Source organism: Capronia epimyces (assembly GCF_000585565.1).
Source record: "Capronia epimyces CBS 606.96 chromosome Unknown aczIQ-supercont1.6, whole genome shotgun sequence".
NCBI lineage: Eukaryota > Fungi > Ascomycota > Eurotiomycetes > Chaetothyriales > Herpotrichiellaceae > Capronia > Capronia epimyces.
Window position 1 is genome coordinate 1,561,818 of NW_006912909.1, and position 25,700 is coordinate 1,587,517.

At 54.1% G+C, this 25,700-nt stretch overlaps 10 protein-coding genes across 10 annotated transcripts; 6 read left to right on the forward strand and 4 right to left on the reverse strand.

The window, feature by feature from the left end:
* Nucleotides 1-245: 245 nt before the first annotated feature.
* Nucleotides 246-4,097, forward strand: A1O3_07459 (CAMK/CAMKL/GIN4 protein kinase; the record flags this gene model as incomplete). The annotated part of the gene is made up of 2 exons (XM_007737567.1): nt 246-3,810; nt 3,868-4,097. 2 exons carry the CDS (start codon nt 246-248, stop codon nt 4,095-4,097), a joined length of 3,795 nt encoding a protein of 1,264 aa, XP_007735757.1.
* A 1,108-nt stretch (nt 4,098-5,205) lies between these two features.
* On the reverse strand, nt 5,206-6,831 carry A1O3_07460 (uncharacterized protein; the record flags this gene model as incomplete). The annotated part of the gene is made up of 1 exon (XM_007737568.1): nt 5,206-6,831. The coding sequence occupies one exon, from the start codon at nt 6,829-6,831 to the stop codon at nt 5,206-5,208; it is 1,626 nt and encodes a 541-aa protein (XP_007735758.1).
* Nucleotides 6,832-7,543: 712 nt separating this feature from the next.
* Nucleotides 7,544-9,439, reverse strand: A1O3_07461 (uncharacterized protein; the record flags this gene model as incomplete). The annotated part of the gene is made up of 5 exons (XM_007737569.1): nt 7,544-7,786; nt 7,874-9,074; nt 9,143-9,213; nt 9,276-9,340; nt 9,406-9,439. 5 exons carry the CDS (start codon nt 9,437-9,439, stop codon nt 7,544-7,546), a joined length of 1,614 nt encoding a protein of 537 aa, XP_007735759.1.
* An 883-nt stretch (nt 9,440-10,322) lies between these two features.
* A1O3_07462 (uncharacterized protein) lies at nt 10,323-11,812 on the forward strand (the record flags this gene model as incomplete). Its single annotated transcript, XM_007737570.1, has 2 exons — nt 10,323-10,874; nt 10,943-11,812. 2 exons carry the CDS (start codon nt 10,323-10,325, stop codon nt 11,810-11,812), a joined length of 1,422 nt encoding a protein of 473 aa, XP_007735760.1.
* Nucleotides 11,813-13,027: 1,215 nt separating this feature from the next.
* On the forward strand, nt 13,028-13,834 carry A1O3_07463 (uncharacterized protein; the record flags this gene model as incomplete). The annotated part of the gene is made up of 4 exons (XM_007737571.1): nt 13,028-13,107; nt 13,193-13,247; nt 13,313-13,629; nt 13,708-13,834. 4 exons carry the CDS (start codon nt 13,028-13,030, stop codon nt 13,832-13,834), a joined length of 579 nt encoding a protein of 192 aa, XP_007735761.1.
* Nucleotides 13,835-14,497: 663 nt separating this feature from the next.
* Nucleotides 14,498-15,346, reverse strand: A1O3_07464 (uncharacterized protein; the record flags this gene model as incomplete). The annotated part of the gene is made up of 1 exon (XM_007737572.1): nt 14,498-15,346. One exon carries the CDS (start codon nt 15,344-15,346, stop codon nt 14,498-14,500), a length of 849 nt encoding a protein of 282 aa, XP_007735762.1.
* Nucleotides 15,347-16,327: 981 nt separating this feature from the next.
* Nucleotides 16,328-17,602, forward strand: A1O3_07465 (uncharacterized protein; the record flags this gene model as incomplete). Its single annotated transcript, XM_007737573.1, has 2 exons — nt 16,328-16,525; nt 16,574-17,602. The coding sequence occupies 2 exons, from the start codon at nt 16,328-16,330 to the stop codon at nt 17,600-17,602; spliced, it is 1,227 nt and encodes a 408-aa protein (XP_007735763.1).
* A 1,590-nt stretch (nt 17,603-19,192) lies between these two features.
* On the forward strand, nt 19,193-21,675 carry A1O3_07466 (uncharacterized protein; the record flags this gene model as incomplete). Its single annotated transcript, XM_007737574.1, has 2 exons — nt 19,193-19,252; nt 19,324-21,675. 2 exons carry the CDS (start codon nt 19,193-19,195, stop codon nt 21,673-21,675), a joined length of 2,412 nt encoding a protein of 803 aa, XP_007735764.1.
* Nucleotides 21,676-22,513: 838 nt separating this feature from the next.
* Nucleotides 22,514-22,888, reverse strand: A1O3_07467 (uncharacterized protein; the record flags this gene model as incomplete). Its single annotated transcript, XM_007737575.1, has 1 exon — nt 22,514-22,888. One exon carries the CDS (start codon nt 22,886-22,888, stop codon nt 22,514-22,516), a length of 375 nt encoding a protein of 124 aa, XP_007735765.1.
* A 1,133-nt stretch (nt 22,889-24,021) lies between these two features.
* On the forward strand, nt 24,022-24,926 carry A1O3_07468 (YjeF; the record flags this gene model as incomplete). Its single annotated transcript, XM_007737576.1, has 3 exons — nt 24,022-24,139; nt 24,252-24,317; nt 24,382-24,926. 3 exons carry the CDS (start codon nt 24,022-24,024, stop codon nt 24,924-24,926), a joined length of 729 nt encoding a protein of 242 aa, XP_007735766.1.
* Nucleotides 24,927-25,700: the final 774 nt, after the last annotated feature.

The following is a 25,700-nucleotide window of genomic DNA, read 5'->3' on the forward strand; positions in this document are numbered from 1 at the left end:
CACCCGCATAACATTCACTACGCGCTTTGTTGACCTCGAGCCAACGGTAACTAGCGCGCATCCATCCAGCTCACCTGGACTTTGGTGTCGTGCTTCTTCCGTCTCCGCAACGACGATTAGAAAGGGCCAAAAGGTAGGTTGCACGGTCGAAGAAAGACATAACCTGACTAATTCACAACATGTAGACTTTCGTTGGACAGGTTCCGTAGAGCAGATCAAACGGAAGCTGCTTGACTAATGTCAGCATGTCCTCCTCCTACAAAGCCACCGAACGGCTGCCTGTCACTCCTACACCGAGTCAATATCGGACAGGCAGACCGGCCACGAAGAGAATTGCTCTTGCCGAAACACAACCCAGAGTGTCCCCGACTCCGGGTGTAACTTTCAGGCGGTATGCCGATCATCACCCTGGATCCTCACCACGCCTCCCTCATCATGAATCTCTCAAACCCGACGGTAATCTGTCCGTCCGACAGAAAGGGGCGGGGAAAAATCCAGCCATCGAAAACAAGCGGCTATCAACCATCGCAGACGAGGCTGCCGCAGAAACCAAACGGGTCTCACAAGTCTCCACGGCGTCTGCAGCCTCGGCAATCGTCAAAGGAAAGAGAGAGAGGAAGACCCATGTCGGACCATGGCAGCTGGGAAAGACTCTGGGCAAGGGGGCCACAGGAAGAGTTCGCCTGGCGAAACACGCCATGACTGGTCAGGTTGCGGCTGTCAAGATCGTCTCAAAGAAGTCAGCTGCTTTGGTGCAGTCGGCGAGTATGGCGCGTATGGACAATGAAGATTCCTCTGCGATGATCGCCGCTGGTCCTAGAACCATGCCGTTCGGTATAGAGCGCGAGGTCGTCATCATGAAACTGATCGAACACCCCAACATAATCAATCTCTATGACATCTGGGAGAACCGAGGTGAGCTCTACCTCGTGCTGGAGTATGTTTCAGGAGGCGAGCTATTCGATTACGTCTCCAGTAACGGCGCTCTCCCCGAGGAAGAGGCTGCCAGACTCTATCGTCAGATCATCGCAGGCTTATCGTATTGCCACAGCTTTAACATTTGCCACCGAGATCTCAAGCCTGAGAACATTCTCCTCGACGCCCAGCGAAACATTAAACTGGCGGATTTTGGCATGGCGGCCCTCCAACCCGACGGCACCTGGCTAAACACCTCGTGCGGGAGTCCACACTACGCTGCACCGGAGATCATCCAAGGAGAACGGTACCGCGGCGATAAAGCCGACATCTGGAGCACCGGAATCATCCTCTTCGCCATGCTCAATGGCTTCCTGCCATTCGACGGCGGAACGTTGCCCAACACATTGCGTCTCGTCAAGAAAGGAGAATATTATCTGCCTCCGAGTCTGAGCATTGAAGCAGCTGACTTGATTCAACGAATATTGCAAAAGCGGCCCGAGAAGAGAATCTCTATGGAGCAGATCTGGTCTCACCCACTCCTGTGTAAATACGAAAAGTACCATGCCAGCCTCGTCGCTCCCGAGCCCCTGGTCTCGGCCGCGCGGCCGGTGATCGTCGGAAAGCAAGTGAGACGTATCAGCAGACGGGCTGATATCGACCCCGAGATTCTGAGAAACCTGGCCACCCTTTGGCACGGAGAGAAGGTGGAGGAGTTGGTCAAGAGACTCATGAGCGAGGAGCCTAGCCACGAAAAGCTCTTCTACTGGGCGTTGATGAAGTTCAGAGAAGATCAGCTTGAGAACTATCCGGGCGACCCCCTTCATTACTCGGCAAGTGATTACCATCATGTATCCAGACCCGCCCCGAAGCCGCACAAGCGTGCTGCTAATGGTCGGGGCCATGCTCGTCGTGCCTCTCAATTTTCGATTGTGAGTGATGACAACAATCAGCGAGAGGGCTATTACAAGAACCCGGCCACTGCGACCAGCAAGGCGACCCAGAGTAGTTACGATCCTTATCGCGCTTCGAGAACACCAATCACCGAGAATAGCCAAACCCCTGCGACGGTCGTTGTTCGCCGTGGTGCCACTACGCCTGAGACCCGGTCGGTGAGCTCCGCTTCGAGTGCACGGCATAGAGCTTTCCAGCACCTTCAAGATGAGGTTCCTGCTCTGCCCAGTTTCACCTCCGAGGAACTAGAGAAGCTGATCCAGAAGAAGCGTGCGTCGTACTCGACTGCAACGTCCAGAAGCTCTCTGTCGAGTGCCAGACACCATTCCCGGATCAAGAAATCGAGGAGCTACAAGAGGCAAGTGAGTTTTTCTCGCCGACGACCAGACCATGCCGGAGGTGGAAGACCATATCCACGGGGGTTGGTTTATGAGAGTGGCCTGTCCGATCGACCACAAACGTGCAGTACGACCATCCCGTGGTCGGAAGTTCAGAGCACACCAAGCCTACCCACACCTCCACACGAGTACCGTCGTCCTCGCAAATCCAGCTCCGAGGTCGACGTGAAGAAGCCTCGGGTGGCAAGCTACTATTGGAAAGACGAGACACGAAAGGTCAGTGCGGAGTTGGGCAAGATCTGCGAAGAAGCGTTCAATCGATCGTCCGTGTCTAGTGTAAGCGAGGTCAGCCCGCACGCGCCTTTGGACTCCTCATCAACATCGTGTTCGGCACACAACCACAAGGTACCCGACAGCATTCGGGATCGGCCTCTCCCAGCAACTCCGGTGCTCCAGGAGTTGATCGTGCGCCGTCAGAAAATCATCGACACTTGGGGAGATGCCGATCCCACCGTGCTTGCTGATATGCTTGCGGCTGTCGACAAGCGCATCGACAGCGAGTTGGAGAAGCAGAGAAGCTACGAGAAGCGCGCGGCTTCTGACCCGACCCATACCAGTGTAACCGGTAGGTACTACCGCTCCGTGTCACCGGCAGATACCATGGAAAACTTGAAGCGCAATCGCGGTGAGAGCTCTAGGGCAGCATCAGATCCTGTCAGAGGGCGGACCCGGAACGAAAACACGATTCGACTGGTCACTCCCGATCCAACGTCGCCCTTGGCGCGCATTGAGCCTCTGAAAGTTCGCAAGAACAAGGCGATGCCGATCAATTCCTTACGAGGTGGCCCCGTCCCCATGGAGACTCTACAAGCTCGTGGTGGATATGATCCGCGGGGCTTCGCCAAAGCCGAGTTGGACACGATTGATGAGAATCCCGTGTCACCGAAGAAAGTTGCTACCCGCAAGTGGTCATGGCTGTCAAAACGTACGTCGGGTGCACAGGAACTGCTGGAGTCAGCACCTTATGCTGAAGACATGGCGGAGGAGGCAGATCCACAAGAGGCTCAAACCATACAGCCCAGCGAGTCTGCCACTTCGTCCACTCTTGAGAGACCGAAAGGCAGTGAGACTGGGTCGGTGGATGTCGAGTTGAACATGGAAAAGAAGAGAAAATGGTTCCAAAAGATGTTCGGAAAATCGTCGAAGGTGAGGGACGATCTTCCGGTGTCTGGAGTCGAGCATCATATCGTGCGAGACCTCTCAGGCGAGACACATCCAAACGACCCGAGCCACGAAGGAGGAATAGATACTTGTTCGGAATACAAACTGGGCGCACGCACAGCTTACCCTCCGGCAACGAGCGTCGATGCTGCGGCGGCAGCGGCAGCTCTTGGTCCTATTGAGATCAACCAGAATTGGTTCGCTAAATTCTTCCATATCAAACCTGCGGCTCGGGTTGTCTGCCTTCAGATCAACAAGGGAAAGGCCCGGAGAGAGTTGGTCAAGATCTTGAAAGACTGGCGCAAGTATGGGTTGAGAGATGTCGTGGCCGAACAGCGAGGAGGGGCAGATGTCGTCCGAGGACGCGTCGATGCTTGTAATTGTCAGTCTCAACCCCGGTTTCCGATTCCCGATGTTGCCGATGCTAACCAGAGGACAGATCTGCAGCTCAAACCTGTCCATTTCCATGCATATTTGTATTCCGTCCTCGAGCACGGTCGCAAGGCCAATTTGAGCATTATGAAGTTCACCCAGGAGAAGGGGGCAGCCAGTAGTTTCTACAAGGTGGTCGACACGCTGGAGGCGGTTTTGAAGGAGAGGAATCTGCTGGTGCTGGATGCGCAGAAAAAGAAAGGCATTGAGCGCAGTCTCAAGGCTGCAGGCTTGTGAAGGAGACTTTGGGACTGTTCAGTCCAACCTTGAGCATAGTTGAGCCGGGTGCCACGGTCGCTCTGGGTCTTGTGTACATTCCTTGCAGATGCATTGTTGGAGAGGTTTCAAGAGGACAGGATACGAAAGGGTTGGTTGAGTGGGTTCTCTCTGGCATGTTAATGTGGTTCAATTCATGCATCGCTCGGTGAGCTTTTCTTCGGCATTGGCTCTTGATAATACATGTCTCAGCAATGGACGAGTTTGACGTGAACATGATGCCTTTTTTTTCCATGGTTTATTTGTGTTTCTGTCCCGTCCCAGCCAGCTGATAGTCCATGCTACACCAGATGGGATGGATACATGTATGCGGCTAGTAGTCTATTTAAAGGGCGAGCAGGTTTCCTTTGTGTACTTGTAGCCTCGATGAGGGTAGCTCGTATGTACTTGGAGTGTTTTGGCCACACCATACCGTCATGTCAGCGAATGATATTTATCAGCGTGCATGAGCAAGTGCATGAGCATGGATGGTGTCAGCAGTCAACCTGTGCATACATGTGACGATGGGATGTATGCATAGTAGGTTGAATATGTCCGGGCATTGATTGGTACTGGTTGTAATTTGAATTATTACCCGCATGTTATCTGTTAGTACTGTAATAATTATGTCAGTATATCTGACAAGGCTGGGCGCCCCTGAATCCACTCCAGTCCATGGCCAGCGAGAGAAATCGGGCCTCTGGAGAGCCTTGCTCTTTGATACCCATTACAGTGCCACTCTCTGAAAGCATGAGTATAATCGTCCCCTAATGGACAGCAAAACAGGTAATGGATGGGAAAATCATGCTAAACAGGATATTACTCAACATAACATAACTACCGAGTGAGTACTACTAGCCCAGTCGTTCCACGCGAGCACACTATGTAGCATGCGTTCCCCCTGCGACCCTTTGCTAGAGGACATGGAACATTTCAACCTTTGACAAGAATGTGTTGGGGTTGGTATTTGTCCGACATTTCGATTTCATTATTTTTCCGAAGCGCACCCTCCTAACTCTAAGAAGCCCTTACCAGTGCCATTGACCAACCGTGTCACTTGCGACGGTATTTGTCCAATTGCGATTTCATATCACAAGGAAGCGCTAAAGACCCTCTTCCCCTGGTACCAAGTCTGACGAACCTTGGCCTGCAGCAAGCCAGCCGGATCCCAGTCCAAGTCTACGATATTGAAGTCGGCGCTCATGCCTGGCGCGAGGCTCCCCGTCCAACTGTCGGCGTAACGGGTGTAAGCGGCCCCGACGGTTGCGGCCTTGATGGCGCTGGCCAGGGGAATTGCAAAGTGCGGGTTCGTGGTGTCGGGGCTCTCGGGCTCGATGGCGGATCGTCGGGTGGTGGCATTGTACAGATTGAGGAAGGGGTGATGGGCGGCGGTAGGCACGTCGGTGCCAAATGCCACGGGGGCGCCGGCGTCGAGGAATTCTCGGTAGGCGAATGCCCGCTGGCATCGATGGCTGCCGATCAGGCCTGGCCAAGCGCGGAACATGGCTGGGTCGGAGTGGACGGGTTGGACGGAAGCAATGATGCCCAGCTCTCCCAACCTCTGGCTATCTTCCGCCGAGCAGAGTTCGAGATGTTCGATCCGGTGCCGGCGGCGCAGTGGCTGTGGCTGCTCGAGGCGCGCAAAGGCATCGATGGCTTGACTGATGGCTTTGTCGCCAATGGCGTGGACGGCACATTGCAGACCGGCGGCGTCGGCCTGAGCCACCACTTTGGCCAAGGTCGCGGCGGGCCAGATCGGCTCGACCGGGTCCGGCTTGGCCCCGTACGGCTGGCTCAGAGCAGCAGTACAGCCATCGACGACGCCGTCGGCGATCAGCTTGATGCCGGTCACGCAAAAGGAGGGCGACGTCGAGGGATGGAACTTTCGGTTCATCGCGATGGCTTTGGTCAGGTGCGTCTGGATCACGTCGTCGCTGGTACTGTACGGCACGAGCCAGTAGGCCGTGATGTGGAGCGGCACCGGGTGGGTTTGTCGGTAGGCATGCAAGGCTGCCCACTGGTCGTCGTCCATGGCCATGTCGATGATGCCGGTATATCCCGCCTCGGAGAAGGCGGTGACTGCGCGGTGCACGCAGGCCTGCCTCTCGGCCGGGGACAAGACGCTGAACAGAAACGGCATGGCCAGTCCCAAGAAAGCCGATTCACTCAGCAGGCCCGACGGCCGGCCGTTGGCGTCGCGATGAATCCTTCCTCCGTCGGGATCGGGCAGAGACGCCACTCCCAGCTCGTCCAGGGCCGCCGTGTTGCACCATGCCGAATGCAAGTCTATGGCCTCGATGTAGATGGGCCGCGGGTCCAGGTCGTCGAGGTCTCTGGCCAACGCTTCGGTCGCGACCGACGATTGCATCCAAGCCTTGCACAAGATTCGCCGCTCCTCGGGATGCGACACGGCCCAAGCCTTGATCTGCGCTCGAATCTCTTCCAGAGACGTGCATTTGAAGAGATCTAGCTTGCTCAGCGACAGCCCGAAATGTAGAATGTGCACATGGCTGTCGATGAAGCCCGGCGTCACCACCCCGTTCTCCGCGTCCACTTCCACCGCGCCCGCTGCCGTCGCCCGCGCCACGTCGTCAGACTCGTCAGGCCCAACATATTTGATCGAGCCATGCTCAAAGACGATGGACCCCGACAGCAAACCGTCCGACTTGGATTTCGGCGAGCAGGTGAAAATCCGAGCATTCTTCACGATGGTCATGGTTGGTGCCATACTGATCCAAGCTTGATACTGTAGATCGCACCGCACCGTACAGTCTGACCAGTAAGTAAGTAGCTTGTCGCAGAGTCCAGCGACCCGAGGCCGAGCTGAGGAGAGAGCAGCCCTCAGCCCTTTATCTTGTCAGTCGAGGCGACATGTTGAGGGGTCCATGCTAAACCAAACCTAAACCTGTCTGTCATATGAATGCTCGTCAGGAGTCTTCCGTATAGAGTATGGCATCGTGTCTTGTTGGCCGGCGCAAGTTGACGCTATTGGATCAACAGGGTTGCCTCCTCCACTTTTCTTCTTCGGGAAAGTTCACGAGAGAGTTGGGAGTTGGGGGTTGAGATCTGTTATCTGTCATCTGTTCTTCGGCGTATGTCGGACCCTGCAGTCTGTGTCACGACCCAAACGCGAACGGAACGGGCACAGAAAAAAAGGAAAAAAGGGGCCTGGGTCGATGGTCTATGCCCGGAGAATTAGGAACTAGGGTATTTAGGTAGTTCATAGCAAAGAGGTGAGGTTTGAAGTAGGTCTAGGTCTGGCCTCCTCATTCATTTCCAATGAGCCTACTAGGCTAGGGCAACCCGGCAACAATCTAGATCTAGCATGATAGCAGAATCACTCATCACGTCGATGTTGCTGAGTGGTTGGAGTGCATACTGTGGCTTTGGAGACGCTTCGGACGGATCCCAAGCTCCCATGTCGTCGTCTACTCCCCTTTCAAAGCATGCCCCGCATAGGAACGATACTTTGCCGCACATCTGATACGGAAACGCTTGCCAAACATGATGAAGATGAAGTTCCCGAGCAGGATGGCGGCGACGATGACCGCTACGGTGATGAAGACATTCGACAGTCCCACCCCTTCAATCCACGGAGTCAACGCAAACACCAGAATCGTCGGAAAAAGATTCTTGACGAAGACGACCGCGATAAGGGAGTCACAGATTATCTGCATGTAGATTTGCGTCAGTTTTCTAGAACAGCAGCGGGGGTCTCCACGGACAGAGAGCTCCGTGGTGCTCAAATACCGACTCACCTCACCGTAGGCATCGGTCAGATAGGTCAACGATAGACCGTTGGCCGGGGTGGCCCCAAACGCGGCCAATCCAAGACCCACGCACACAAAAGGCCATGGCAGGCCGTTATTGAGACCAATACCAAACATCAACAGTCCGGCGGCCACAAACGGAGTGAAGGCCAAGATCAGCCAAAGCCGCATCTCGGGCTCATAGATGCCATGGTTTCGTTTCGCCAGGCGAAGGATCATCCAATCGCTGAGAGGCCCGCAGATGAGGGCGGCCAGCATGGTGCCGACGAAGGCGGGAATTCCGAGAAGCCCAATCTGCTCGGGACTGAAATTGTAGGGCGGCAAGGTCATGTATGTTGAATAGACCGTGATGGGAATGAGTGCGGCAGATGTCGTCGCTCCGTTCAGAATGGCCATGTAGGACACGGCAGGGATGTTGACCAGGATAAGGAATGGCTGGTAGCTATGTCTGAATAAGGAACGCAGAGATGTCGGTGAAGAGGTCCAGAGAGCCCGCCGACTTCTGTACGACTTTTTTGGTATTGTCGGGTCGATCCTGACTTCGGAAGCAGGGTCTTCAAGCTCGTGATCGGTCGGAGGTTCGACATCGACGACACACGAGGGGTCTGGCTTTGCGTCTTCGGTCTCGGCCACTGGATCAGCTTGCTCACGGGCATGGCTGGTCTGCGGGATGCCGAGAATCATGTGGCCTTCATATTTCGTCTCTTCATAACAAAAGAAGAAGACTAGAGCGCAGCCTCCAAGCAAGATGGCCATCCACCACCAGACCCATCGCCAGCCCTGTGACCCCGTCACGTAACCGGCGGCCAGGGGGGCTAAAGATGATCCGATGGTGAGAGTCCAGACATAGAAGCTGTTCATCCGGCCACGTTGATGCACAAAAAAGATATCCACCACGGTCATCTGTGCCATGACCTCCGCCAACGCACCGACCAAGCAGCACAAGGTGTTGACTAGCACGAGATCGGCGACGTTCTGTTGCTTTGCGGACCAGATACTCACCCCCGCTTGGATAAGCAAGCTCAGGATGTAGACAGGCCGGCGGCCATACTTCAAGGCAAATGGCAGAAACAAGACGCCGCCCACACAAAGCGCTCCACAACCTGCGGCGTAGCTATCGTTGAGGATTTCGTAGCTAAAGCCAAGATCCAAGTTCATCGAGGACCATGTGACGGTGACGACGTCAATCCTACCACCAAGAGACGCGTGTCAGCTGTGACGGACTATCTCGTGAGCGCCGGATCAAGAGAGACGGACATGGCGTAGACCAAGAGGACGTAAAGGGACACGAGGGCGAAGTTGACCTGCTTCCGCCATCTCGGCCAGTTCTGCAGCGAGCAATCAGAGGACACGATCTTAACCGTAAAATGGAGACCTGGGTGCTGCTTACCAGGGGATCATTGGGATCGCTGGATGGTCGAGGTTGAAGAATGACTTTAGCATCTCGGTAAAGATCTGTCACACATAGGTACGATGTCAACCAAGCGAAGCCATCACATCAGGGACAGAGAGCAGCATACCCTCAATGAGATAGGTTCCTGGAGGCTGCGACATGTTGGACAGGGCTTGGACCAAGACGAGCAATTGAAGCTGACTAGGGAGAGGTAGTTGATGAGATCATGTTAGGATCGGTCAAGTGCATGGTCGAACCCGTAGGTTCTTATACCACGGCTCATCGAGGACCAGGGGGATCGCGGCGAGGAGAGATAACCAGCAGAGCCAGCGGAGCTATCATGGCCGACTTGGGATCCATTGCCGACCTGGTATCGAGATAGAAGACAGATACGAGGCTGAATAGCTGAGCAAAAAGAACATTGAAGGAATGTAGAAGTAGTCGCAGTCGCAGGCGACAAGATGGGTGGGGGAGCCAAGCGTCGCAAAGTGACGCGATTGGTCAATGGCACTGATAAGGGCTTCTTAGGGTTAGCCTTTAGGAGGGTGCGCTTCGGGTGACCTCAACCTCAGGTCGTCGACATCTTGTCTGGTCTCCTCGTCTGCCGTCTCTTCTCCTCTAAGCGCAGTCTAATCTGGTTGAACCTGGGGCTGCCATTCATATTTGTTATTGCTTGACACATGCCACAGACTCCGTCAGAAATGGCATGAAATGCGATGGATAAGGTCCAGCACCAGCACCAGCAGGCTAGGCCAGCCCGGACTTATCGCTCCCCTCGACGACGTCCCGCCCACTTACGTACCAAGACAGGCTGTCTTCCCTGTGAGTCTCCGCTGGTGGCCTCCTGTGCTGAATCAGTCTCAATCATATGATCAAGCAGCGGCTCATACATCGCTTAACCTAGGCAGAAGACGCAGGAAAAAATGTGACGAATCCCCCGTCTGCTGCCACAATTGCTCCAAGAGGCAGATCCACTGTACATGGCCTTCGGATCAGCGGGATGGTGGCTCGGGGGACTTGCTCGGACGTCCGCGTCAAGATCTCATGGAAGACACTGAGACTGGGACAGATGAAGCATCATCATCATCACCTGCGACACCCTTCCTGGTATCGCAGAGTCCGGTCCGGATCGACCAGCCGATGGTCGAAGTTGATTCCGCGTCAGAGTCCTCGTTCTCTCATGGCTTGCCGAGCTCTGGTCACCGCGGATATGAACTTGACATCTCTCTTGCACTCGTACCATCTCCATCCATCGCCCCTGTGCTCACAGACTTGGATTCTCGAAACGTTCCTTTATTCGATTTTATGAGAAGGGTTTTTGTTCCTCACCTTGTCCGGCCTGTCACCGACCGGCGATATGTTGATGGCTTTATATCCCAAAGTCTGCAGCTCGCATGTGAAGTCCCTTTCTTTATGAATGCCTTGATGGCCTGTTCCGGTGCGGAATTTCCCACCGACAACGACCGTCATCGTAAAGTTGGCGAATCTTACTATACCAAAGCTTTGGCTGGTCTCCGAGCCCATCTTGCTCGAGACTACTCGCAGCAAACAGAAACGGTAGCCTTGCGCGCCATATTCCTCCTCTGCATCTATGAGGTCAGTGCTCTACTCCCAATTCTCGGTCTCACTCCGATCTATCGGCAAATGTTGATCGTGGTCCACAGAGATCTCGGCTTTATCTCTCAAAAGACGTGCATACCCATTTAGTTGGAGCCGCAGTCCTGATCAAATCTTGTTGTGACCACATGCACCAAGGGGTGCCAGAAGACCTGCCAGATAGATTGGGTTGGAATCGTGTCGTTTCCCTCGAGGCTTTCATTTTCCACACCGCCACGAGCATTCCTTTTCAATCTCCTGCCTGTCGATCCACGATTGTCGACGACGCCTTTGACACTGCACTGCATACTCTAGGGCAGCTTGTACGCAATGGGGCAATTGATCCCTACAAATTGCCAATTCTCGGAGCTCCGCCAAAATTGTTCGCGTACGTCCGGCAAGTGGCCTTACTCTACCAGGACTCTCGAAGCAAGAACACGCTGGAGAGGCAGCAATGTCTCAAGCTTGAGCAAGAGCTGAAGAATTGGAACATCGGGTATCCCGTCGATGACTTTCCGAGCTGTTCTGCGGACTCTACACCACGTCGTGCTGAAGAATCGATTGCGAACGAAGCTCTCTGCCTGTCGAGCTATTATTGTCCAAGTGACGCGGCGCCCCTCCTGGGCCCTCAACTCTACATTCTCGCCGCCCGGATCCTACTTCGTCATATGATGAAGCAGAACGACTCGATCGAACAATCCTTCTCGGAATTAATTTCCGAGGCCATGACTCTTGCTATCAACATCGAGCCATCAGTGGACTATTATGCCGACTATTATGCCTGGCCGTTCTTCTGTCTGGGAGTTACCCTCCGCAGTTCTCTCCACCGAACCCTCCTGATGGACAAGATCGTGGACTTCTGGGAAAGTACTACGAACGGTACGATGCGACGGCTAGCAGACATGCTGAGGGATGAATGGTCCTCTTCGGAGAGGTGATCTCCAATGTCGAAACCGGAAGGTCCGGCCAGAGCTTCCAAACTGGGGACACGAAAGGACACATCTCATGCCTTGAAGTTGGGCATATCTGACCTGAGGTGTTTTTCCTTCCGGTACCTATGCTGTTTTAGACGGCCTATTATTCATTACACAGAGTCTCTACAGCCTGGTTGACTTCGTCGAGGCATTCGTGGCTGGTACGTGTCTTCTGGCCCGCCCGCCCGCCGGAACACGTTGTGCCATGGTAGTACTATATGCTCCGCTCGCCCAAGATGGGCTTGACACATGACACGCCCTGTAGTGGCCAGCAGAAGCAGAGCTACCATGTTACCGGTGGACTACTAGACACGACAAACTCAGAACTCTGGAGACGATTATCAAACGAGGCGACCGATTGACTTATATCGAGGAGACACAATTGGCTGAACTAGAGGCTAAGGGGACTTGAATCCATGGTCGAGATCTATCGAGAATGGACGTTGCGAGCATGGACACTGTGGCGAGAAAACCCCGGCGAACCGTATTGCGAAAGAAGATCGACCGATATGAAATTCTGAATGAGGCAGAAATGAAGCAATTGAAGGACTTTGGAATGCTGCTCTACACGAAAGATAGTAAGTAGATCCTACCATTGGCAGGTTCCGCTCACGCCGTGCATGGAGGAAACATGTGGAAACACGGTAGCTAGAGGGAAATAGACTTGACCCTGCTTTTCTGGATACTTGAAGTAGTATCTTGCAAACAATGTTTCCGTTCGCTTCACGTTGGCGTGCAAAGGAAAGTGCGGATTTTGATGCTACAGGTAGCATATAGTCCTCGTTGGACATGGCGCACGAGGCCAACTATCATGAACGCTGGCCATTCGGAGAGACTGCTTGCCTCAGGCAACTTATGCTATTCTCGAGTTCAGGATGAACGCGAGCAAGATGAGTAAAAGGGATGTTGCTGTTCTGATAAAAGCGGCGGGGTCTGGGCGGGCGCCCACGTGAGGTCCGGGCAGATTTTATCTCCTCACCTGCCGCTATTAGGCCAGAGCCGGCTTCATTGGAGCTTCAGGTCCGAAGACTTGAAGGTCGATAACAAGCAGCATTTTAAACCCTCGAACCTCGAACCTCGACGCCCTGAGCTGCATGGCCTGTTCACGACCTTGAGGCATGCCAGAGTCGAGTATTGCCTAAGTCTACACTCCTGAAAATCTAGCACCAGCCGCCCAACATGGGCGCAGGCCAATCCAAACCCGACGAGTCCACCAAACATGTGTTTGCCAGCGACACCCCAATCCAATTCTCTCAAGAGTGCGTGTCCAGTCTCCAACATTTGCGTGCTTCAGAGACCTAGCGCGCCATTCTGGATGCCGGCTGAATCTGACTCTCTCGGTAGATTAATCGACTCCCTCCAAGCATCTTCAGAAGTACGCCCCGATCCCGCACAGCCCGTGCCCGAGCCCGTGAAATCTTGCAAATAGCTGCAAACACTGTACTTACACTGTGTTGACTGCAGACAAACTCGACCCGCGCAAAGACTCTCGAACTCCACATCGCTCAACGTGTGGCCGAGGAACTAGAAAAAGTCCGGAAGCACGAATCGTCCATTTTCGAGGAAACCCGGAAGAAGATCGCTGAGGCCGAAGAGCACGGGTCGTCAGCCTCCTCGGACTCGTTGCTCCAGATCCCGGACCTGCTCTCGTCCGAAAGCGGCGAGGAAAAGCAGCGGAAAGCTCAGAGCTCGCAAAAGGTGCAGCAAGAAATCGAGAAACTGAAGCAAACCTTGGGTCAGAGGAAAGTGCTGAAGGAACTGTCCAAAGAAGTGGAATCAGCGTATGTCCGCCGTGCCGCTCGCAGGGTTGCGGAAATATCCTTTGAACACACATCCAGTTACTGACCCGTGGCGAATAGGAGACAAGATGTTGTCAACTGCCTAAGGTTGAACGATAGAAAGCCTCTCGACTGTTGGAAGGAGGTCGAAGCTTTCAAGCGCGAAGTGCGGAAAATGGAGGAGGACTACGTCCAATCTGTACTATGAGGGCTGACACCTTTTTTATTTTTCGACCTATGGTCTCGCTCCTGGCCCAAAGACTCAGAGGACTGTATATGCTAGACCAGAAAGAATTGGAATGAGGCTCACTGGGGAAACTCCAGCTACTGCAACGACACCTGTTCCTGGATTCGTTCCCGTGTACGTGCCTTGCGAGAAGAAGTGTTGTCACGGCCGGCGAGGCTGGTAGCTGGAAATCTCGTGCACGAATTGTATCCGTATAATGCCTGATCGAATCCTGGCGGGTTGCCAGTACCTGCAGCACCTTGTATTGTCCAAAAGTGCGCCGTGCTCGTCTCGCCCAGTGTCCCAAACGTAGCACAGGAATGAAGCAAAGGGAGAAGTCTGCTTGCTTGGTAGCCTCCTAACCTGCACAGGGGGTCTTTCGACATGCTCTTGGGATTCATCAAGCCCGTGACTTGCATCCCATCGTATATGCTGCAGGTTTGAATGCCGTAGAACCTTTCTTCGGTGGACGGCCTCAAGCAATGCAGGGTTTCCGCTGAGGCTGTCCATGCCATTTCCAACAGCGGACCTGATTTCCAATAGTGGACCTGCACATCAGGTTTTTGGCTACCTTCTGGCCGCTCGCAAAATACAGCGTCAAGTGCTCGAGCGGGCGGGGATACGACAAATCGAGGTCATCCCAAATCAGCGCCCATCCAGCTCTTTCCTCAAAATCCAAGCTCCACCGGGCCTCAGCCTCTTGTAATACCTCTCAATCAACATGACGCGCTTGAAGCCTCTTTTCGCGTACCACTCGAGGGCATCCTCATTCTTCTCCCAGACATGCGCGTAGATGCACACCGTACTACCAGCCTGAGCGATTGAGGACTGTAAGACCACGTCGAGAAGTTTCGTGGCGATCCCGAGCCCGCGATACGGTGACAACAAGGCCAGCGCCTGGACGTATATCTGCGAAAGCTCCGACTTTGACGGAGACACACTGTGGCTGGGCGAGCACGGCTCCAACCGGCATCGAATCCAGCCGACGGGCTCGGATGAGTAGAGGACGACTCGCGACAGCTGGAATGAGGTCGGCTCGGACAGAGTCGAAGTGAAAAAGACTTCACCATAACGGACAGGTAAGGTCGTGCTTGTCAGGCGTTGGATCGATTGCAGATGCGACTTGTGAATGGTCGTGATGAGAGCTCCTGGAAGGTGGGGGATGGGAATGATCTGAGAGGCGTCCGTTGGATGATGAAATGACAACCGGTCGAGCGGCTTGTCAGAGACATCCCTAGAAGTATGTTGGCTTTCGAGGTTTGTGTCTGTCCCGTCTGTCTGACCAGAATCTGTGGCGGCTTCGTTGGTGGGTTGTCGGTGGATTTGCCGCAGTATGCCTAAGCCGGCCTGTGGCGGAACCGGGTCTAGGCGCAACGATACATCGCCCTCATGAGGACTATAGTCTTTGCTCTTGGGCCCTCTGTCGCCCTCTGGCGTGGTGGACGTGGACGTTAGGGACTTTGAAAAATAGGAGAAAAGGCTGGCCTGAGGCATTTTCGGTCGGGGTGGCCCATCGCCTTGGTCTTGATCTGCTCAAATTTGTCTTTCACTCGCAGCTGTCAGAGAGAGCGTCGCACAGCACAGAACACCGACCCCAGCGGCACAAGGCTACCAAAAGTGCGAGGACGGAAACTATCTACTCTGTGGTGCATATGCAGTCGACCAAAACGGGCGCCTTGTCACGCTCTGGCATGGGACACCACTGGCACCGGCATTGGCAGGGGGCGTGGCTGTAGCGGACGTAGCCGGCGCTAAAGCATAGGTTATCGATGCTTGATCTGCACTAGGCTCGAAATCGCCCTAGCGGTCACTAAGCCGCCCAGCCCGCATTTCGCAAATGTCGTCCGGACGCATCCTCGTAACCTTGCAATGCTCCGTCCACGAACACCTCAGTCCAAGGCTGCAGCAGATACTCAGCGCTAGCCCGGATCCCTCCCGCCAGGTATACAGCTACACTGGCTTGTTGTTGGAGTATCGAGTAACTCTCCCTCGTGATCCTATATCCTTCGCCCTCGCCGCTTGACCACCGAGGCAAGACTCGGCTCCCCGGACGAAGCCTTCCGAAATCCTCCTCCCTGGCGACGGTTCTGTGTCCTGTCGAATTTTGAAGATCTGTTAATTGCCCAGTCGATATTGTGGGTGTAGAAGAATCACATGGACGGCTAGTCGGTGAATAGGACCACTGGGTGCGGCAAGAAGTGCAGGTGTTGAATAGAAGGAGGCACATGTTCAAAGATCCCATTTACCACACAATAATAGTAAGTGAATATGCGGTCGACAATAGCATACAAGCACTACAGTCATGCTCCCTCATTGTCAGTCGGTTCTCAATGGGATATCACCGTGCGAATTCGTATAAATCTTTCCTGCCCCAGCCAATCTCTGCACACTCTTTACATACAATTACCCTTCCTACTCCTCTACCTGCAAGGCTGCCGGTCTACATGGATGTATTTTGTGTACTGGTTGCTCAGAATGGCTACAAGACGTCCACATGGCTCCTTGCTCCCCAACAGCGTCCTCGACACGGACCTGTGGAAACGTTTTTACAGCGACGAGGAGATCACCGCTGACATACCACCTCCAGTAAAAGCATCTACCACCATGGCTACCTCGGGGGCAGCAGACTCGAAATCTTCTATTAGTCTGTCCGTGGCGGACCAAGAACAAGCCGTTAGTGGACCAGGGTTGGCCGTATTTCGCAGCTGCTGACTGTTCCAGATTTCCTACATATTGGATCAATCCATTGAGAGCATTCTCCATGATATCCTCCTCGACATACACCAAGAGGAGAAGATTGCTCGAATGCAGACGGCAGTCATTGAGCTTGAGCAACGACCGGACAAGCAAAAGAGTGCTCACGACGGGGACAATGCGGAAGATGAACCGGTCGAGTCGGATGCTGCCATCCTCGAAGAGTCCGGGCAATACCAACTCAAAGGCAACCCCATGAAGACCATCAAGCATATCAGATGTCCAAACTGTCGGCTGCGGCGCCTACTTTACCCACGCGTCGGCTTCAATGCTCGGCCGGTGCCAGACCCGACAGAACAGTATTGCAAGACCGAACCCATGATTATCATCGACAAGCATGATGTCCATGGACAACGCAAGAAAGGGGTCAAGGTGAAGGGACAGGCCAAGGGCAAGAATAGGAAGAAGAACGACCCAGCATCCCCGACGTCGGAGAATTCAGACCCATTGACGCCCTCTTCGTCCATGCTTAACGACTCATTTGAATTCAAAGAAATCGACTATCCTGCAGCCAAATGTCCCAACCGGGATTCTCACCTTGGTGATCACTGGAAGTCTGTGAACGTATTCGCCACGCACTTGAACGGAAGCTGCTATCTTAAGAAAGACCGCGCTGCTGGTCGAGAAGCCAATGCAAAGATCGGCGGCACTCCCCGAGATAGCCGAGCTAGCTCTCCCAAGGCAGGGACCAACGGCGTCAAGAGGAAGGCGGACGATGAGACCTCTGGCGGTAACAAGAAGAAGCAGAAGCTTGGCGAGGTCAAACGGAACGACAAGAAGGGTGGTTCCGGGCCAAGCAGGCTGAAGGAGGTGAATAACGCGAATGATCGGAGTGCAGCAAGTCCCCTGAAAGAGGTCAACGGTGACACAATCTCGGTGACGCCGACAAAGGCCATGAGGGATGCCAGTTCCGAGCCGACGTTGAAGCTCAAATTGAAGACAGGGGGCGATGCCACTGCTCGCAAAAAGCCGACCAAGATGGGAAAGAAGGCTTAGTGGAATGTACCATAGCATACTACAACCCTGCATAGCAATCGGCGTACTCGGCGGGTACATTGGGACGGAGGCCCAGGGGCCCGGTTGGTTCTGGTTCAAGCCTGGGCCAGGTGGCCATTCAAAGACTGGTCTCACTCAAGAAGAGGGAATACGCGACATGGACGTGAATGAGAAAGATGCCGTTCTCATCAAAAATGAAAAATACAGACATCATTCCCCTAGCCCGAACCCTCCGTTTCCCTTTCCAATAGCGCAGCCTCACCCAGATCATGGAGGATAGGCAGAATCTATGGCCCGGACTCCCCATGCATCTTTTTCCTTACATCATCATCGTCGTCGCTTCAGGGCCTCAGACGAATATATATACGTCTTCAAGGGTTCTCGATCGCACAGAATCCTCGCGTCCTTTTGATCCCGCCGGTGGTTTTCGTTCCCTCGGACATACAGAAGTTAGTAGCATGATGCGCCCATCGTCGTGATTGACTTGAACCATTTCCGCCGTCTGCAAGTCCTGGGACTGGACGAATCCGAATCCGGCGAGCAGGTCATTCATTGCCTCTGTACTCCGTACATGTACATGTACGCAAGAGCGCCCCCGACCCAGCCGCGGTTTTCGACTCTTCCAAGACCTTCGAAGCGGCGGTATTCGCTGCAGTGCTCCGTAAGGTAAGTTTGTTGTGAATGTGCCCGCGTCATCCCCGGCCACCAAGACTGGCTGAGTGGAGTAAACGGAGTACGGAGTACCAGTCACCTAGCCAGTATAAGTATACAAGACTTTGAAGTCCGCTTCTTCTCCTCTTCCTTTCCGTTATTATCGGAAGGGTGACTCACCGGCGTACCGATACATTAAAGAGGGACAGGGACTCGGCCTCTGCGCTGGCGTAGAGAATGAGAATGTTTCATCTATGTTGCTATGTTGGCGACTTGCAAGATGGTCACAGCCAGTAGCGGAGGACAGCTTTAGTACAGGTTGGGAAGAGTGGCAAGGGCTTAGGGTGGGTGCCAGAATTAAAGGCGGTTTATCTAACTACTACTTCGATAGGATTAGGGAAACCTCCAGCTCTACCGGATGATTATCTTTCTAAGATACAGGTAGATATACTCTACGGCCTCCCTCGAGTAGCCTCCTATACCTATCATAGAAATTCAATATCTACGGACTAGAGATAGTAATAGGTAGAACCGCCTTGTAACCCACCATGTATTTTGGCACCCACTCTAAGGCCAGGGTTGAAATCAAGCCGAGGACGAATTGGCGAGCGAGTCGGCTCCGAAGCAGCACGGTCTGCTCTGGTCTGCTCTGTGGACGACGACCTTTTGAAGTTGTAACGATCATTTCGGTGGCCAAGTCCGCAAGGCTGAACAAGCAACGAGCTCTTTGTGTCTCCGTAGTACGTACGTCACGAGGCTGTGATTCTTTGCAAGCGCAGGCGAAGCGCAGCCTTGAACAGTGAACAGTCGCCTCCACCTTCACCTTTGCTAACTCTGTCCCCCGCATTTCCTCATCTTATTGCACATATTGCACATACAGAGTAATTATATGTCCTCAATCTGAGAGCAAATGATTTTGTCGCGACGACAGTCTTCAAGATGACTGGTGCGGCTCCAGACTTTAAGCTGAGTGCGGTGCTCAGCGGACACCAGAGTGATGTATGTCATGGCCATGGCTTTTGTTCACTTCCCCTCCCTCGCACAGCTTCCCTTTGACTAACGCCGAGCAGGTTCGTGGTGTCCTTTTCCCCGACCCTTCTTTCGCTATTACCGCCTCACGCGACGGGTCGACGCGTGTCTGGAAGCAGACTTCCACCAGTCCTCCCAGATACGACGGCAGCGAATCCTCCCACGGTGCGCAGTTCAAGACTTGCTTAGCATATGTCCCCCCTTCGAAAGAGTTCCCGGATGGCCTCATTCTTTCATCCGGTCAAGACGCCCTCATCGAGGCCAGGCAGCCAACCTCCACCACCGACGTAAATGCCGATGCCATCATGGTCGGACACAGCCACCAAGTGTGCTCCTTGGATGTGTGTGCATCCGCCAACTACTTTGTCAGTGGGAGCTGGGACAGTACAGCCAAACTGTGGGAGATTGGCCGATGGGAGGCCGCATTTGATCTGCAAGGACATACAGCTACGGTCTGGGCAGTGCTGGCTTACGATCGGGATACCATCGTTACGGGATGCGCAGACCGCGGAATCAGAATCTTCGACTCTCGAGGAAAAGTGAAGGTCTCGTGGGACGGGAAGGACATCGTGCGCGCTCTCGCACGACTTCCCCCGGGACACCCTACGGGAGCTGACCTTGCTTCGGCATCTAATGATGGTGTCATCCGTCTATGGACCTTGAAAGGGGATTTGGTGACTGAATTGTTCGGTCACGAATCTTTCATCTATTCACTAGCCGTGCTACCATCAGGCGAGATCGTGAGTTCTGGGGAGGACCGCTCGGTTCGTATTTGGCAGGGCACAAGCTGTGTCCAGGTCATCACATTACCGGCAATCTCCGTCTGGAGCGTTTCTGCAGGGCCAAATGGCGATATCATCGTTGGTTCGAGTGACAAGCTGGCCAGGATCTTCACGCGGGAGCCGGAGAGGGTGGCAGACCAAGAGACTCTGGCCTCATTCGAGGAGTCAGTCAAAGCATCAAGCATTCCTCAGCAACAAGTCGGCCAGATCAACATGACAGACTTGCCAGGTCCCGAGTTCCTTCAACGCAAGGCCGGCACTAAGGAAGGTCAAAGCCAAATAGTTAAAGAAGATGATGGCAGTGCGTCCTTGTACCAGTGGTCCATGTCCCAACAGCAGTGGATCAAGATCGGACAAGTCGTGGACTCCACTGGATCGGGCGGAAGCAAAACCACCTACAACGGGAAGGAGTATGACTATGTTTTCGACATTGACATTGAAGACGGCAAGCCTCCGCTGAAGTTGCCATTCAACGTCAATCAGAACCCTTACGACGCTGCGACGAAATTCCTTCAGGATAACGAACTGCCGCTGTCCTATCTGGAAGAGACGGCCAATTTCATCATCAAGAACACTCAAGGGGCCACATTAGGACAGTCAGAACCCGAAGGCGCCGATGCCTGGGGGACAGAAAATCGCTATCGACCTGGCCAAGTTCCCACCTCTTCCTACCAGCCACCCCCTGCACCAGCCCGAAAAATCCTTCCGCAAAAAGACTACCTGTCCGTCGTGATTGGAAAGCCAGCCGCTGCGATGGGTCAAATTACAAAGAAGAATGCCGAGTATGGTCAGGGCGACTTGAGTTTGTCGGCAAACGACATCCAAAACCTGACGACAGTTGCACAGCAGCTGGAGAAATTCAACTTCCAGGGTGGTCCCTCATTAGCGGCATCAGCTCTCCAACCCGCCATGCCGGCTTTGGTGAGAGTTGTGACTGAATGGCAGCCACCGCCTAATCGCCTGGCGGGTCTTGACCTCCTTCGGTTTATCGCGGCAGCAGCAAAGGAATTCCCCCTGGGACGTGCCGATGGACTGGACATCGTGGCTAGCATCTTGGGCAGTGGCATTTTTGACCCGGACTTTGTCGGATCCAACAACAAGTTGGCGATGATTGCAATGCGGTTCTTCTCCAACCTGCTATACGGGTCAAGTACCGGGCGCGACCTCGTCAGAGAACATCTAGACGAAATCATCGAGAGTCTCAAGCCCCTGTCGGCCGTGGTCTCGTCTGATGTTTCTGTTGCGATTGCCCTGACTACGCTCTATCTCAACATTGCCGTCTTCATCATCCGCGACAAGAGTGCCGACCCCGACACCAAAGCCACTTATGGCCTATCGCTGGTGGAGGAACTGTCCAAGATACTGGCTACATTCCCTGCTGTCAACCACACCCCAGCGGCCAGCCCCTCGGCACAGTCGACCGAACCCGCCTACCGGACCATCGTGGCACTCGGCACGGTGCTCGTCGGCTTCAGCCGCTCCGATCTCACGTCGGCGGCTAAGGATATCTTCGACATTCCCGCGGCTTTGACACAACTACGGAGCAAGAAGTATTTGGACGAGCCGAGATTCAAGGCGGTGGTGGGGGAGATTCAAGCAGCCCTGCGCTAAAGTGAGCTGTGGCGAGAAGAGAACAGCCCGCTACCCATGCTTCTATTTGGATTTCTTGGAGAGGGCTCATTGCGGATAAGGATCCTGAAAGCGTTACGACAGCATATGCATAGCAACGGCGAATAGATCATGCCAATGTGACCACGACTTATGTCCCGCAAATAGAGGAGATGGTGAGCACAATAGACAGGCCCGGTCGGGTACTGTGCTGCATCAACACCTGGCACATAGATGGAGTCGTACACCCAACGTGCAATATGGGCTTTCCAAGCTGGGATTCGAATTATGTCTATTGTACCACCCTCGAATCCGAGGCTTTCCTATCACTGTAGCTGCGTGTAGGACCTTTCTTTGTGTCTGCCGTCTCTCCGCCCTCTGGTATTGTATTGTGTACAAATTCTCGCTGTGGGATGATTCAATCGACCACCAAAACCCAAACGCCGACGCTATGCTTTTACGTGCCATACCATGCCATACCGTGAAACCGCTGACGGTGGTAGTTAGAGCCTGGCTCAACCTCAGCAACAAAATGACAAGCCAGCTCCCTCCCGCAAGGATTCCAAGGCTCAACCTCCTTCAGTTCGTGATGGGCTCTGGCGTGGGCTGTGTTTTCGCTCTCGACGAGGGTTTCGGTTCGATCAATCCGATCTGGCAAAAAAGGTGTCAGTCAGAGATAGTTGCAAGACTTGCTTGATGTGCTGGTGGTGGGATAGCTGCAAGAACTGCTTGATGCGCAGGTGGTAGCTTTTTCGATGTGGTCGGCAACTGTCTTTCTCTTGAGCAACTGGAAGTCGCAGCTCTGGATTGACCAGATGCGGACGAAGGAATCTATTCAAATCTATTCCATTCGACCAAAAACCAAACATGTGCCATTTCGTTTCGCGCCGGGACTTAGACTCGAACTCGAACTCGAACTCACCAGACTGAATAGTTTCTCGACCGGTTCGGTCGGCTGCGCTCCCACACCAAGCCAGTACTTTGTCCGCGCGGTGTCTAGCTTGATGTCCTTGATCTTCTTGGGCACCAACTTTTCGCCCGTGGGCAGGAACTCGGGCGTGTCGCGCGTGGCCAGAGGCATCTGCGGGATCGGGTTGTATGTCCCCAGCACTTCGATGGGCTTCTTGCCCCGGGCGGATTTGGCCTGCGCGAGCACGATGTTGTACACTGGGTTGCGGGCGTTGCCGAATCGAGCGAGGCGGATGCGGAGGACCATTTTGGCGGTAGATGGGATATGGATAGGGACTGGAGGCAGGAACCAGGCGAAGAGGTGCTGCGGCAATAGGGAGCGATGTGATGTACAGAGTAGATGTAGAGATAGACTCGAGTCTGAGCCTGAGCCTTGAACAAACGGTTTGCTCGCGGCCAAAATTGTTGCAGCTGCTCCGATTGGCTGAGGGGCTGAGGCTTAAGCCCTCCCCGCTTTAAGACGAGAGTGACGCCGCCCTATGCTCTACACATATGTACGGAGTACTCCTCACCTTCACCTCTCACCTCTCACCTGGCACACTGAGAGCCAACCTGGCTGGCATTATCCAGCAGCTGGGTTGCTGGCGGCGGTGAACATGTGGTCATTACGAACACTTTTGAAGTCATACTGTGCCCCTGGCACATGACCAGGATGGGCGTGCAAGTCATCGACATGGTTTTTTTTTCTTTCAAATAGCTTGTAACCGCAATAGAAAGATGGCAATATTGTCCTGTCCCTTCGAGTGCCGAAAAGATCAAGATTGGTGGATTCTGATCTGATTCTACGAATCTTTGACTGAACCAGACATGGCAGCAAACTGATTGAGGGCGCAGGGCAGTGCCAAGAACATGACGATATGCTTCCTGGGGCGCAGTGATGGATGACGGACGTCGACCACGACCACGACCACGACATCAAACTCCCATTAACATTGTCCCTGGTCTTACTCGGTGTCAGAGAGAAGAGGTTTTGCTTCAATCCGACCGGAATCCTGAGAAATTCTGAATCCCTCCCATCTCACGTCCACGTCCACCTCCGTTATTCCCTCCGCCGTCGTTCCGGTTCGGTACATAGGATCCATCACACCACTCTCCGCGAACCATCACCATCATCATCACCATCGGTTGTCGGACGCGCGGTCTGGCCATTCCTTCTAGCTTTTGTCCTATGCTACGTTCGGTCGTTACTCAGAGAGCCGTCAGACCCATTCTCACCGCAAGAAGATTCTCCAAGATGGTGTTGAAGGTCCGTCCCGCCGAATCTCCCATCCATGGCTGATCCTTCACCTGAGGCTATTCTTCCAGTCAAGAGCCGAGCCTTGTCCTTGCACTTGAGAGACTTTGAGCTGGACAGAAAACTGACTCTGGCTCCTCGTGATCATGCAGACCCTCGGCGCGAAGAGTGCCGCCGATCTCGACAAAGAGCTCATGAGCGAAGATGGAGGCTTCACCATCGATCAATTGATGGAACTGGCGGGCTTGAGTGTTGCAGAGGCAGGTAAGTCAGCTGGTGCACCATCATGGATGGTACAGGTGGTACAGATTTCTTGAGACAGAAGGGCAGGATATGGTGCAAGGCCATGGTTGATCTGTATCTCTCTCTACCGCAGTGTACAAGGTCCATCCGCCCTCGAAAGGGAAGAATGTCCTGATCACCGCCGGACCTGGCAACAACGGTATGTATCTGTCAATCTCACCTACTGTCTACCCATCTAGTAGCTCACTATCACGACCGAGCAGGAGGTGACGGTCTCGTCTGTGCCCGCCATCTGCACCATTTCGGCTACACACCACGCATCTACTATCCAAAGCCGACGAAAGCGGCCATCTTCACCGGCCTCCAGAAACAGCTGAACCACCTTCACATTCCTTTCCTGACATCGTTGGAAGAGTTCACCTCTGCTCTGGCCAGCTCGGACCTGGTCATTGATGCCCTATTTGGATTTAGCTTCAAACCCCCCGTCCGGGCCCCGTTCGACACGGTCCTGTCGGCCATCATCGACAGCAAGAAGCCCGTGCTTGCCGTGGACATTCCTTCGTCGTGGGATGTCGAGGGTGGACCGCCCGAGCAAGGCCAGCTCGGCAGCGAGTTCATGCCAACATACTTGATCAGCTTGACCGCGGCCAAGCCGTGCGTCCAGTGGTTCAAAGGCGAACGACACTTCATCGGCGGCAGGTTCCTGTCGGCAGATGTCGCCGGCAAATATGGCCTAGATGTGCCGCCATATGAGGGCGTTGACCAGATTGCCGAGGTTCCTGTCGATGTTTCTGTGGAGAAGTTGTGAGGGCCAGAGCGGTGGATAGGATGAAGAGGAAAGGGAAGGATAACGCAAACACCTGCACTTGTTTCCTCAGGCCATTATAATGTGTGTCGTACCATGAAAGTGAAGACCAGGACCTAAGCATGGCATGCGGTATAGGGGAGGAGAACGCAAAACACCAACACCTGCGCTTGTTTCATTGCTACGGAGTCTGGCACGTACTCGGCTCCCTGCACTGCCCTGGCTTCCTTGGACGGATGGCAGCCTCGCCTCGCGCGTCAATGTCGCGCTGGAGTTGAACTTGGTCATCCACCGTGCTCAGCCTTGCCGAATGCCAGATCATAGTACTCCGTACCACAGTAGGACTCCCAAGCCTGAGCCCCCGAGCGGTCCGAGGTCCAGGCCCTGAGGCGTAAGGCTTATCCCTAGGCCCGTCCCGCTTTCATTGTTGTCGGGGTCTAGCACTTGAGCCCCAAGGGTCCACCGGCCTGAGCCTTTGAAACAACGTACAACGTATATACAGCATGTGTAGCTGTACAGATGGCTGTGTGCCTACTTCTGTATCCGTACTCCGTATTGTGCCAACTATGCTGCATGTACATCTACCGGAGGTGGCTGGGATGCTCGGCTGGCAACCCTAACCCTAACCCTCGTAACCCCTCCCCTCCCTGCGCCCCGATTGTCACGCCTGCGCGTTGGGCTTGGCAGCTGGCGCCTAAGCCTGGTCTTCTCTCTCCTCCTCAATCCTCAATCCTCAATCCTCAATCCTCATCTCTCATCCCTCATCCCTCATCCCTC